This window comes from Cryptotermes secundus, unplaced genomic scaffold, assembly GCF_002891405.2.
Source record: "Cryptotermes secundus unplaced genomic scaffold, Csec_1.0 scaffold2732, whole genome shotgun sequence".
NCBI lineage: Eukaryota > Metazoa > Arthropoda > Insecta > Blattodea > Kalotermitidae > Cryptotermes > Cryptotermes secundus.
Genome location: NW_019735516.1, coordinates 1,980 through 15,700, shown reverse-complemented (window position 1 = coordinate 15,700; position 13,721 = coordinate 1,980). Strand labels below are relative to the sequence as shown.

Below are 13,721 nucleotides of genomic sequence, written 5' to 3'. Positions count from 1 at the left end.
CCACGTGTTGATCAACTTTGTTCTCAAAAGCAGGCCCATCCATCACACTGAACTTTGACATTTAAATATTTGATTTTCTTTGCAGAAAAAAATTAAATACTTGTTAGTTAAATATCGTTTAATTTCAGTACATATTTTGGTTAATTGCAAGTGTTAAAACTAATTTCTCTTATAGGCCTATTATTGTGATAATTTAATTTTGAGTAAAAAAACCTGCTAAATAGTATGTAGAAAAAAACAAAATAAACTGTATAAAACGTCAAACATACCATGACTTCTATTTTGATAAAAAAAACAGGCTGGGGGCCTGAGAATATTTTCTCTTGTCAGGGGGGGGGGCTCAGAGGTGAAAAGTTTGAGAACCACTGCCTTACAGTAAGAGAGACTTGCAACATCTTTCTCTCTGAAACTGTCCTGAAACTTCACAAATCCTCTGTTTTGCCTTTGCAGCAGACGTGTTGTGTAGTATAGTAGTGTAGAACAAGCTGTGCATATATACATACTCACACAAAAGGGTTGGAATAAGAATGGAAGTAACTCATATATGTCTAAACAAAGGATCAGATAACGTGAGACAAGTTGTTCTCACAGCAGTAATTATGAAGAGTACTCTTTTCTGGTATTTGGTATAGAAATTTACTGATGTTTAAGATGAATGTACTGTCTCCATCTCCAGGACTGATGGTAATGAATGTTCGGTTTCATTACCATGTTTCATCATGAGACTGAAAGTACATTAATTCAGATGAAGCTTTATTCTCTTATGTTGTAAATATTGGCCAGTATATTTGCTATTTCATATTTCTTACTGACCAATTGAATTATGAAAATATTAGGAAATAACGACAATATAATATATAGTTACAAGATTTTTCATTTTTCATTAGTTAGTATTATGGTCATTGTTTCACATGACCAGGATTAGTTTAAGGCATATTTTTCCTGTATCATATTTTGTGTAACAACTCTGCCATGACAGCATTTTAATTTGGGTGTCTTGAGGTGTACAATTCTATTGTGATGTGCTGCCTAAAAGCCGCAATATTGGATTCAGAGAAGGTGTCAGTTGCCAGTCAACGGTTCGGTAATCATTTTTCTTCTACAGCAGGGAGCAGTGAATGCATCGTTGTCTGGGTGACAATTGTAAACGCCTTCACGTGACAACGCTTACATAGGCAGACTGTTACCACGGAAATGAAAACCAGAACTGTTCAGGGAGGTGTCTGCTACCCCAGCCACCTAGCAGCTATAAATGGAAGCCAGTTCAGAAGCAAGAAGTGAGAAGTCAGAAGCGAGAGGAAACCAGCAGAGCAGGGAGCTGAGACTCAGAAGACAGATTACACCAGGCGCTAAGATACTGGACAGAAGACTCAGTTAAGAACCAGGAGACGAGAGACTAGTCGGGTTTCATCATGTGGAAAATTAAATTTTTGAGTAATTGTAATGGTAATTGTAACCAATTAATCCAATAAATCGCTTCATCTAATCTGGAAACCATTAACTTCTTGTTTATAACAATATATAGTGTTACGTATTGTAAATTGTGCGACAATTTAATTCCCGGAGTGTCCATAGCCTGTCGCTGGGTTAAGTTAGGCAAACTCATGTACTCGAGCACGTTTGGAAGTGTTCCAACTCGCATTTACATGAGCCATAGACCAGATGAGTCATTCGTTCCCAAGCGGCAGAGGAAGTAGTATGGGTCCGTGGTATACCGTTTGCGGAAAAATGAGTGACAAGAATCTGGAGCAGTGGATAAACACCAAGTTTTGCGTGAAGATTTGTAAAAGTGCTAGTGAAACTTAAGCCGTATTAACATTGGCTTATGATGAATAAGCTATGAAGAAAGCGAGTGTTTTTGAGTGGCATAGGCGATTCAAGGAATGTGCGAGATGACTGAAGAAGTGGGCAGCCAAAAATGCAATAATTTTGTTGTTCACGTGAGGTCCTCTAGTGATGAGCCGGTTCTCTTGATCGTGGACAATCACGCATTACACTGCTCTCTTGCAGCAGTACTGTTCTGCAGAGACCACCATATCACACTTCTGACATTTCTCCACATGTAAGTCAGAAGCTGCAGCCCATAGACATGGGATTCTTCGGACCACTGAAAACTGTCTACGACCTGAGGTGGAGAAGTAGTTAGTAAATCTTCTGGGACAAGGTGTCACATTCTTCCACGTGTCAGGATTACTTCGAGCCGCATATTCTAAAACGGCGACAGTCGCAAAAGTAGAGGCCCTCGCGGCGACAGGAATCTTCCTTTCAATCCTGTTGTCATGTTGTCCGTGAGTTGCCGAAAATGCCAGATCGCGGTACTGCTGATGCCAATGCCACAAGGAGAACAATTATGACGAATGAATCAGGAAAAGTGACATCTCTCTGCATTCAAAATGGTAATCATAACTCATCACTCCTGCCACCAGCGACAGGAATAAAAGTCAGTATATCGGGAATATCTCCCCTTACGAAATGCACCAAGGATAGGAAGAGAATGAGAGCTCCACAGAAGTCTTAGGTCTTGTCATCTTCCCTTGTAAAAGAAATCTCTAAGAAAAAGAACGTGGAAAATTGAAATAAACAAACAAAGAAAACTGAACACTTAAAACGTCACAAGAAATCTGTTGGAGGCAGGCTAAAAATTGACGCTGGAAAGCCATCAACTTCAAAACGCGCACCATCATCGCTGGCGGACTCATAGGAAACGGTTCTCTCTCCAGGATGTGAAGAAAATTACGACGAAGAATGGTTTCAGTGCGGCGTGTGCTCATCTTGGTGGCATGAAATGTGTTCCGATTATGAAGGCTACGGAGCATTTGTACGTGATTATTGTTGAAGATCTTCCGTAATCGTTGATTATTACTGACTCTTTATTTAAAAGATAAAATGTTTTCATTCATACTCACCTATTAGTTCATATTCACTAGTAAGAACTGTCTTTCAGATTTTTATGAACTGAAAGACATGTTTTTTTTTCTACTTGAAATATAAAGATACAATTTGTAATTGAGCATAAATACAGCTTTCTAACATAAGAAATTTTAATTTATGCCATTTCTAATATCATTTCCCTCAAATATTGAGTTTCAAGTTGGATTTATGGCCATGTTCTTTGACTTCTACGATGCACACTCTTAGCCGCTGAAGTGCATAATCTTACCAGCCTGTTCTGCTAAGAGTGCGCATTTGACTTGTTTTAAAAAAAATTACATTTTGGACTACTAATAATTCCGAGGAAAATATTCATATAATGGATTTAAGATCCTTATTTATTCCAGTCAATTATCTGCACTTTGGTGACTATATTTATTTGTATGCTTCTAAATTTCATGGAGGAAAGTGTACTAGGTGCGTAGTCTATGTATCAGCATGTAGGAATCCGATGTCTCAATTAACGTTTCAGACGAAACTGCTGTCTCCATATTCAGGGTTAGAATAAAAAATGTGACGACGTTATTTTACCAAATTTCTCGACGCAAGGGTAAAGTTCTCTATGTCGCAATATCGACTACGCTACTCCGGCTCCCTCAGTGTTGTTTGTGAGCCTCAGTTTAAAATTTCTTGCCCGTCTCAATGCACAGCCCATGACAGACATTCTAATGAAGCAAGCGTGGTGAGTTCTCGGCAGAGGTCGTTGTCGGTACTGCTGACATTACATTAAAAACTTTCCACGGTCTAATCATAACATTCAATAATAAAGAAAAAAAAAACGTGGTTCAAGAACCTGTTCCGAATAAGTAATTTTCTCGCGGAAGGCGACGTGACAAAAAGGGGCTTGTTTGCAGATCCATTTGCTGCGCCAAATTAGTACTACATGTATACAAGCCTGTTCAGCGCGTTCAGCTTCAGCGACTTCAGCGCGATGTCTGGTATATGTACAACTGCGAACCACCGTGAACTATGGTGCGACAATGGGTAATATTGACGTTGTGGTTCATTACATTGTGTATGTAAGTTGTGTGCATTATTTAGGGAATAATTACGATCATTCTAAAGAAATTATATTTCGTTATACTTTGACAAATTGTTAGAAACAAATACCGTTGCGTTTCGTGATATAATTCCGTTCTTTGCAAGTTCTACTTGGGATTTTTCTAAACATCTCAGCGCCCTTTCTGAGCGTCGTGTTCCTATTATGCATATTTTTACTGTTTATACTGTATATCTCCTGTTGCACATACAATTCCGACTTATACATTACATTACAATACATTACAAAGGAAGTCTTGAGAGCGGACGGTTTATGGTGAACTGGTTGAAGTTGCAGGCTCCGCGATATAAAAAAATGAACAGCCCGGTTGGCCAATCATACAGAACACCACACCAGACATTGACACTGAATCGGTGTTGAAAATTCGATTCTATCGTGGCACGGGGATTATTGTCTGACCAAACATGTAAGTTGTGATTGTTGTTGACCCCGTCCCGTGTAAACTGTGCCTCATCGCAGAATATTATCAAGCGGTACAACTGCCGATTTCCATTTAATCAGTTGCAGAACTGCAGACGAAGAGCACGGTCTCCTGGCTGTAGGTGTTGTACTTGCTGTAAATGATAAGGATGCAGACCGTTCTCATGAAGTCCTCCACGTCATGGACTGAGAAACACCGAACCGCCGAGCTAGACGTCTTGTACTGGCATGCGAACTGCGCTCTACAGCATCGAGAATGTTTTCTTCTTCGCACAATTCATGTTGAGGATTTCGTTCGTATTGTATACGAACGCTGGGGAGAGAACCAGTTTGTCTTAATGTGTTATATGTAGTGCTAATGGATTCAGGATTCGGAATCCTGCTATTAGGACAACGCAGGTGATATTCGGCAGCAGAGGCTCTCGCATTTCCATCACATACACCCAAAACAAACATCATATCGGCGTATTCCTCAGTGGAAAATGTGTACGGCAACTTAACTTCACAAGTCACCAACACAACGTCCTGTTTACGACTGGATCGCTCTGCCTACCTACGTGCAACATTCCAGCCGGTCTGCCTTATCTGCTGACAGAGCTGACTGGAACTCATGGTCTCCCAGTCCGGAGGAGGGGGGGGGGCAGCGCTGCATTCACACTAATGTGTTTCGAAAATCCATTGTTACTCCGTAACTATTGAAAATCGACCACAAGTTTATAAGGAAATTTTGCAGGAAATAACCCCAGGAATATGTACCATAAGCCGGGGTAAAACTTCGTGAATCACTCTGTATATAAGAATGTTGTTTATGAAGTAACAGACGCCTTGCACAAGTCTTTTTTCTTTTGCCTAAAGAGCTTTGTAACTGACTTCGGGTATTCTCTTTTGCTGTTCTCAGACAGAATGACATTAAGGGAGGAACACAGACTGGGGGTGTTTGAGAACAGGGTGTTGAGGGACGAAGTGTCAGGAGATTGGAGAAAACTTCATAATTAGAATCTTCATAAAGTGTACTCTTTGCCAAGCATAATTCAAATGATCAAGTCAGGGAGAATGATACGGGCAGGGAAGTGTAACCGAACCATTGAAATCCTTCCCCCCCTCTTTTTATTTCAGTAGTTATAAAGTAGAATTATGAGAATTACAAAGAAACATAGGTTAAGACACCGTCAGAACAAGCAGATAGACCGAACTTGCGCGGGCAAGGACATCTGTTAGTTTTTGCTTCCAAGCATCTGGGGCTGTTTCGAAAAGGGCAGAAATGATACTTCATGGAACCCCCACTGAGTTTCTTTAGAAATTGAGAAGTTGACTTACGGCGGCAAGACACTTTGAGAATTCGAGACGTGACAGTCGCCACCCGTCATAAGTCAACAGTGGGAGGGCCAGGAGTTCATTAGCGACCCCTCGTAAGTTACATCTCTGTCAATTTCGCTATTTGGGATTTTAGGCCGAAACTGCTTCTAAAACAATCGGTCATTGGCCGGAACAAAAATTAAGCCAACTCCTCTTATTTGAATCCACCTATCCGGGAATTTAGGAGGAGAAGAGAGGAGGCGGATACAATTAAGTTAGGACCTCTGGCTCGGCAGAGAGTCCAGTTTAAGATTAAGGAGTCTGCTAAAACTTTCGGACGTGGCGGAGGTAAACCCCGCGAATATACTTACTAAATAATTTGAGCAAGTACAGCACCGGCGGCTTGGAAGCCGAGACTGGGCCTTATAGTGTAGATTTTTGACTCCGAGTGACTGTGAGAAACAATAAAGTGTTCCAGTGGCAAAGTGCATTGTGTTGGTCAGAAGTGCTTCACCCTCACTTGTCCGAGCCTGACCCTTAGCCGACCTGAGGAGAGAACTCATCGCCAGGAGCTAACCAAACCCATCGCCAGCTTCCACCCCACTCACGCCTTCCCTCCTTTAAAATGAATCGCAAACAGCACCTAGCTGTTTGCTGGCGCCCATAATATCAGGTCCTATACGGGAAATCCCAATTCCGTAATCAGCAACGGAAGGAGGAAGCGGTGGAGCCGGAAGAAACGGTGGAGCCTGGTCAAGCCGGAACCAGCCACGACCTAACAACTTCAACGGAGGCAGCACCAGGTAGGGCAGTCAAAGTGACAAGTGGCAACCACCTTGTGGGCAAGAAGCCTAAAAGAGGGTGGGCGGTTAGAGAAGGGGAAGATAATGAATTCATGTAGACTTAGGTGGGAAGATGATATTAAAATTGATTTTAGAGATATAGGATAGGATAGTATGGACTAGAGACATGTGGCTCAGGATAACGTGCAGGGTAATTCGCATTGGACCAGTGATTTGATACTATAGATCCTTCTAACTAGCCAAATTGGTGGCCCCACAAATTTCCACTTGACGAAGGAATCAAAAATAATTATCGAAAGATCGTGTTATTTCAAATTGTAGACAATAGAAAAAGGCCAGACACAGCACCCAGAATTATTTTTGCGAATTGTGCTATCTTCTGGGAAGCAGGAATGCGCATTCTGGTGGAAGCTGTCCAAAATTTCGCAGGAACCCCGGAACTCTGCTTGCCTACTCATTCCGGGTAGTTTTTTGTTTGGCTTCCTTTTCGAAGTACGCTTTTGGGAATTAAAAACTGGCAACCAATGACAGCGTCGTTAGCTGATAGTTAGTTGACAACGTGTACACTCCTTCAAACATGTAACTGCTTATGGTAAATTTTACTAAAGCCTGTCTCCTAAATTTCTTCTTGCTTTTCTCAAAAGCTGTCGCTAACACAACTCTCTCTGACCGGACCTTCCACGCCTGAATCAATTATTTCCTCATTTAGCTGGTTGAGAAACCATGCTACAAGCCAGAAGGTCGCAGGTTCGGTTACCGATGAAGTCACTGGATTTTTAAATTGGTCAGTAAATTGAAACTATCTACAAATATTGGTTACAGTGAATTAGAAATCGTAGTCTCTTTCGGCCATAATAAATTTTCGTTCCATTGTACCACATGGGTGGGTAAATGATCGGATTTGTATGTTTCCTATTTCCAGATACTAACACTTCTTCTACTAGAGATGTGGCTTTGTTGCTTATGCTTCTTAACGTCCCATAAATTTACTTCGTGCACAAATGTTGTAGAATTGTAAGCATTCAACTCACTCCTATAGAAGTTCAGATGTAGATGCGTGCAGTTCGTCCTCTCTCTGCTATAACAAGCAACATCGTGGCGTGCTACATGTCACATTATCTTCTCTTAGACTAAACCAAATATTATTGCTCTATGATTTGCTGCATATCACTGTGTGAGGGTAGATGTGTCTTCAGATCACTGAATGACTTATTGCACACGTCACAGTATAATGGCCGCTCATCGCTATGTATGCGTTGGTGAGTCTTCAAATTACTCTTATGACTGAATGACTTCTTGCACACGTCACAGCAAAGTGGCCGCTCCCAGCTGTGTATTCGTTGGTGAGTCTTCAAATTACACTGCCTATTGAATGACTTCTTGCACAAGTCACAACAAAATGGTCGCTCCCCGCTATGTATGTGCTGATGTGACTTCAGATTATCCTGACGAATGAATGTCTTATTGCACAGGTCACAGCAAAATGGCCGCACATCGCTATGTATTCTTTGGTGAGTCTTCAAATTACTCTGCTGACTGAATGACTTCTGGCACAACGTCACAGCAAAATGGCCGCTCCCCGCTATGTATGCGTTGGTGAATCTTCAGATTACTCTGAACATAGAATGACTTATTGCACACATCACAGCAAAATGGCCGCTCGCCGCTATGTATTCGTTGGTGAACCTTCAAATTACTCTTCTTATTGAATGACTTCTTGCACACGTCACAATAAAATGGTCGCTCACCGCTATGTATGAGCAGATGTGTCGTCAGATTATCCCGACGAATGAATTTCTTCTTGCACAGTTCACAGTGAAATGGCCGCTCATCGTTATGTATGCGTTGGTGAGTCTTCAAATTACTCTGCTGACTGAATGACTTCTTGCACACGTTACAGCAAAATGGCCGCTCCCCGCTATGTTTGCGTTGGTGAGCCTTCAGATCCTTCTGAAAACGGAATGACTTATTGCACATGTCACAGCAAAATGGGCGCTCGCCGCTATGTATGCGTTGGTGACTCTTCAAATTACTCTGCTGATTGAATGACTTCTTGCACACGTCACAGGAAAATGGCCGCTCGCCGCTATGTATGCGTTGGTGAGTCTTTAAATTACTCTGCTGACTGAATGACTTTTTGCATACGTCACAGCAAAATGGCCGCTCCCCGCTATGTTTGCGTTGGTGAGTCTTCAGATCACTCTGAACACGGAACGACTTCTTGCACACGTCACAGCAAAATGGCCGCTCGCCCCTAAGTATACTGTAATGTGTCTTTAGATGGCTCTGCCGACTGAATGAGTTATTCCTGATTTCACAGGAACGTGGTTGCTTCTCACTGAGCGCAGGTTGAAGTTTATATGGGATAGTCTGCAAAACGAGAAGAACTAATATGAATAACCCTCTTACGATAAGAAATACATTTGCAATCGAAGTACATATGGAAGTTAAAGGTGTCGCCGAAAGGAAGGCGGAGAGAGGGAGGGCGTGAGTGCACGCTAACGTGTCCTTCAGTTTTCATAGCAATTTGTAAGAGGTAAAGTTGTCGCTGTGCTTAATTAAATAAACACTGAGCCATGAAGACGTAAGAGTATGTTGGAGTGGATTATCACGATTTCTTGGCCCCGGCTCTAGTTGAAGGTGAGTGGTCAGCTTCACGCACCGGCCGCTTAACCCCCCCCCCCCGCCCGGGAAAGGCGCCCGGTGCCCATGAGATAGGAGGTTGGGTGGACCCAAGATCCTGCCTAGACAACATGGAGAAGTGAAAAATGTTGCCCCTACTGGGACTCGAACTTCGACCCCTAGATCTTCCGACCCGTAGCTAGTGGCTATACCGACTGCGCTACCCGGATCACACAGTATGTGAGGGAATAAAAGTAGAGCTACACTTCCATTGCGAAACAAATTACAAAATGAAATAATATTATGCATTTGTAGGCCGCCTCTGTGGTCTAGTGTTCAGAGTTCGATTCAGGCGCTACTAAATTTTTTCTAAGAAGTAGTGGGTTTGGAACAGGGTCCACTCAGCCTCATGATGATAATTGAGGAACTGCTTCAAGGCAATAGAAACTCCGGTCTAGAAAACCGAAATTAATGGCCGTGGGTTTTCGTTGCGCTGACCACGCGACACCCTCTATCCGCTAAAATTTGACACTAACTTCGCCGACAAGCGGTGGTCGCTCGGTCGGTATAGTTCGTTTGTGGACTGAATCACGGCGTTTCTTTAATGCACTTTTAAGGCTGTACAGTGGTCTTGTTAATGACGGAGTTGAGGAATGGTTTGAGGATATGAATGTAACAGAGCCCGTTGCACTGCGATACTGTGAATGTACCCATGTCAGTCTCCTCCTAGAATGCCATTGTACATTCCTCGGCATACGTGCAACACCAAGTTCCACAATCTTATCACCTTTACAAGTTCAAAAGTTTATTAAATTTTCAAAATACACTACATGATCCCGCCAACACGGCCATGATCAGGTGTTGAATATATCTAATGAGGTCGCTGCTTTCCTTGTTGCTGATGCATTTGCTGTCCCTCTGATGCGTGACTGTAATATGTGCGATTTTTTTTGTATTTGAATTCATGTATGTGAAATGCTTTGTGTGTGATATGGTTATTTATTTGAGTATTCACTGTGGTTGATGTGTTATGCCCCTCCTTTTTGTGTTCTTCATTGCGTGTCTTGAACCTGAATGTTTAGCGGGTTTGGACTTGAAATACGAGTATATTGGTCACTATCTCTTGTTTAAATTTTGTATTACGTCGAATATTGGGTTATGGGTATCATTGTATGTGTCATTTATCTGCAATCGTTTTTACTCATCTTATTTTTTTCAATGGTTCTTTCAACCCATTCAGGGCCTTGGCCTCTTATTCAGTTCCGTAATCATTTTTCATAGACGGTGGGTCTCTTTGGAGGAGTGATCAGGCCGTCGCAAGGCCTCTACCTAAACACAAGACAGCATAAACACAGAATAAACGGATACACACACCAAACACCCATGCTTTGATTGGGATTCGAACCCACGATGCCAGCGTCCGAGCGAGCTAAGACAGTTCGTACCTTAGACCGCGCGTCTACTGTGACCGCCTTACTAGTATTATATAGTATACGGCATTTTCCCAGTGTGTTGAGATGTTTTCCTTTTTTCTGTTTTCAATATTTTCATGGTAATAGTTATACCTTCATATGTACGTCCTGTATTTATTGTGTGGTTGGAGTATACTGAGTTTATATTATTAACCACTTCTGACTCCAAATTATCATGTGTCCGGGGTTCCTCGACAAATAATTGCAGATTCTTAGTTCCGATTGTTGGGTTTATTGAACGATACTAACACAATTATACTCAATTATAACAGTTCACACACTTTCTGTGTTGTCTCCTACTTCTCTTCTGAACTGTGCTTATAACTGTTGGTTTATATTCCGATTTCGAAACAGTCCTCTCACGTCTATGTGCAATTCTGACCTGTTTCATAACTGCTTGGCTTGCCGACTAGGGAACACAGAATCGAACATTTCATCCCTCCGTTGCCATGAAAACGTTACCTAGGTTGTGTAAGAAACGTGACTGCCGGGCCGTTGTCTATCAATGGACTTCCGTTCTGGCTCAGATATTACGACATTTAGGCGGCACGTCACATTATGTTCTTTGTATTTGGCCCCTTTTCCCTGTAAATTTTAGTGCGAAATCCATACAACTCATTTGTTATACGCCACTTTTTTCATACTCGTCTCTTTGTAGGCGAGGCTTTATTGGGTTATATATATATTTTTTTTTTCGGATTGCGGTCTTGATATTTGCTTCTTTGAAAAGATTAGTGATTTTTCTTTTTTAATTTGTTTTCATACCCGCACACAAACTAGCGAAGTATCTACAGCATTGCTCAATTGCCGAAACCTGCCCAATGTCTATAACGCCCAAAACGCTTACATATAACTACAGACAAATTAACGAATGTGTTAAGCAATGTGTTCATTCGATATATAGAATATGTGTACTAACATACCAAAAATAGAAGTCGTCAATATAATTGAAACATTATAGAGAACGTTACAGAAATCACCAAAACTGATCAAGAAGAAATAATGAACATATTAAAACCAGTTACGGAAGAAAATTATTTCCAATACAATCAACAATATTTGATACAGACAGAAGGATTAGAAATAGTTGCTCATACTTCCGCCATATTAGCCGAGGTATATATCCAACACATGCAGCAAAGTCAACTGTACCAAGTCCTAAAAACACCAACTAATGGGATATTTCAGACACGTAGAAGATATTCTTATAATATACAAACAAAAAAGGCTAACATAGATGAAACACTAACCGAATTCAACAAACAAACAAACAAACAACTACTATAAAATTTACTATCGAAAAGAACGGAACAAAATAGCGCATGCGCTTCTGATGGGAAGCATTTTCTCTCGGGAAAGTTCATAGTCCATAGAAGGGATCGTCGGAATTGCGGGGAATTGTCACACACAGCGTTTCCAGTACTCTTGCACTCTATATACAGAGAAATGGATAACAAAGACTCAGATAGGCGTGACTCCCTGTATTACAGAACGTGTTTATAACATACTTCATATGAGTATGAAACACGCAGAAGGTGGCAAAATTGTCCTCAATCAGGCTGGAAATGTTAAGTGTTCATTGAAAAGGTATTGTTGAAAGCTGGGCGGAAATAGTGTGATGGGTACAGAACGAGACATGCCTCCTCAGGGTGCCTGAAATTTCTCCGGATTCTCCACGCGTAGAAGCTCAGGACAGCCGGAGCAGTAGATACAAGTGTTTGTGTAGGTCACTGTGTTTAGGCAGTATTTATAACAGTCTGAACTTTGTTCAAATCTGTCCGTTTTGGAGTGGAACTTTTTAATTCTTAACCCAATTTCTGCTGTTAGGGGGCCAGGCTGTGCACAGATAAGACAGGTACGTATGGATGAAATGTAAGCGTGAAGAGCACAGCTGATTCTGCATGTATTGAATGAGGCGGATGGACTGATACTGGGATGGTGTGGGATGTAGTGAACCGCTGCTACTCCGGTCTTCACCCTACCACCTACAACCATCATGAAGTCGGGAGAAGTTCAACGCCACAGGCTCTCGCGTCGTGTTCACAGTGCTCCCTAAGGTCGTCGCAGGGAATCCAAGCTCGCAGCGGAGGGCCTATCAGAAGTTATAAAAGATCGCCCATATAACAATAACAAGATTTAATGTGAACAAAACGCAATATAAAGCACTACAAGAATATACAAAAAAGAAATAGAACATTGCGGGAATATAATGGCCCTGACAACCTAACATACACGGCTGATTTCAGGCCTATACTTATCTGCACTTCGCGGCATCAAACTGAGCCGACATGCCCAGTTCCACTGGCCCACTTACACCATGTACGGAAGTCGTTACACCACAACACGACTTCACTACTGCACCTTGCTCAGCCACAGGCGGCCTCCCCAAAAATACATATACTAACTAAACAACCCCGCGTGTCGCCACCATACCTTTCCCCTGACGTCTGCGGCCAGCTCCCGACTACACAGACTCTAGATTTAGAAAAACCCCGCCGAACTGAAATTTAGAAATTCCTCCCGCTGGTCCGCCAACGTCCTCTCCCGAGTGTATCCACTATCAGATCAGACTACACCGCTGCTCCCAAAACAAATTTCCTTCAGAGACACACATGGTTATAAAGGAAGAGGAAAAACCACTTGGTATGGGTGAGGAGGAGGGGGTAAGCTCTAGTTCAACGAAAACGGGTAGCGTGGATGATATGACTGGATGCCATGACGTCACGGAAGGAAGCCGTTGCTTCAGCACGGCTCTGTAGGATGGTGTTGATATCTCCTGCTCCGCGACAGACCCCTGCTCAGCATGTACTCTGCTTTCGCAAAAGAATTCTCACGAATGTAGGCCGTTCAATATAGCAGTACTTCGTAAAGCGAGGAAGACCTGTATTAGTGAAATCGGCCTAACATGGACACAGAGGAACAGCTCACCTCAGGTTCAACCTTTACTCCTCCTGGATATGTTATTGCCTGAGGACCCTCCTCTGCTTCTGAATCTGACGGTACCTCAGCTTTCACGCTGATGGCCTGATATGCATCTTGAGAAGCTGCTGGTGACATCTTACTACACAGACTTCGTTCTTTCTCCGAGTCTGTAAGGTTCTGTAGAACAATCAATGC

General features: G+C 42.2%; 1 protein-coding gene across 1 annotated transcript in view; it reads right to left on the bottom strand.

The window, feature by feature from the left end:
- LOC111869503 (protein glass) overlaps nt 1-13,703 on the bottom strand; it is a gene marked incomplete at its 5' end in the record, with an annotated part of 20,653 nt that extends 6,950 nt beyond the window's left edge. Inside the window, 2 exons of the mRNA XM_023861077.1 lie at nt 8,259-8,460; nt 13,533-13,703. Coding sequence (XP_023716845.1) covers nt 8,259-8,460; nt 13,533-13,703 — 373 coding nt within the window. The remainder of the gene's footprint in view (nt 1-8,258; nt 8,461-13,532) is intronic.
- Between the last annotated feature and the right edge of the window lie 18 nt (nt 13,704-13,721).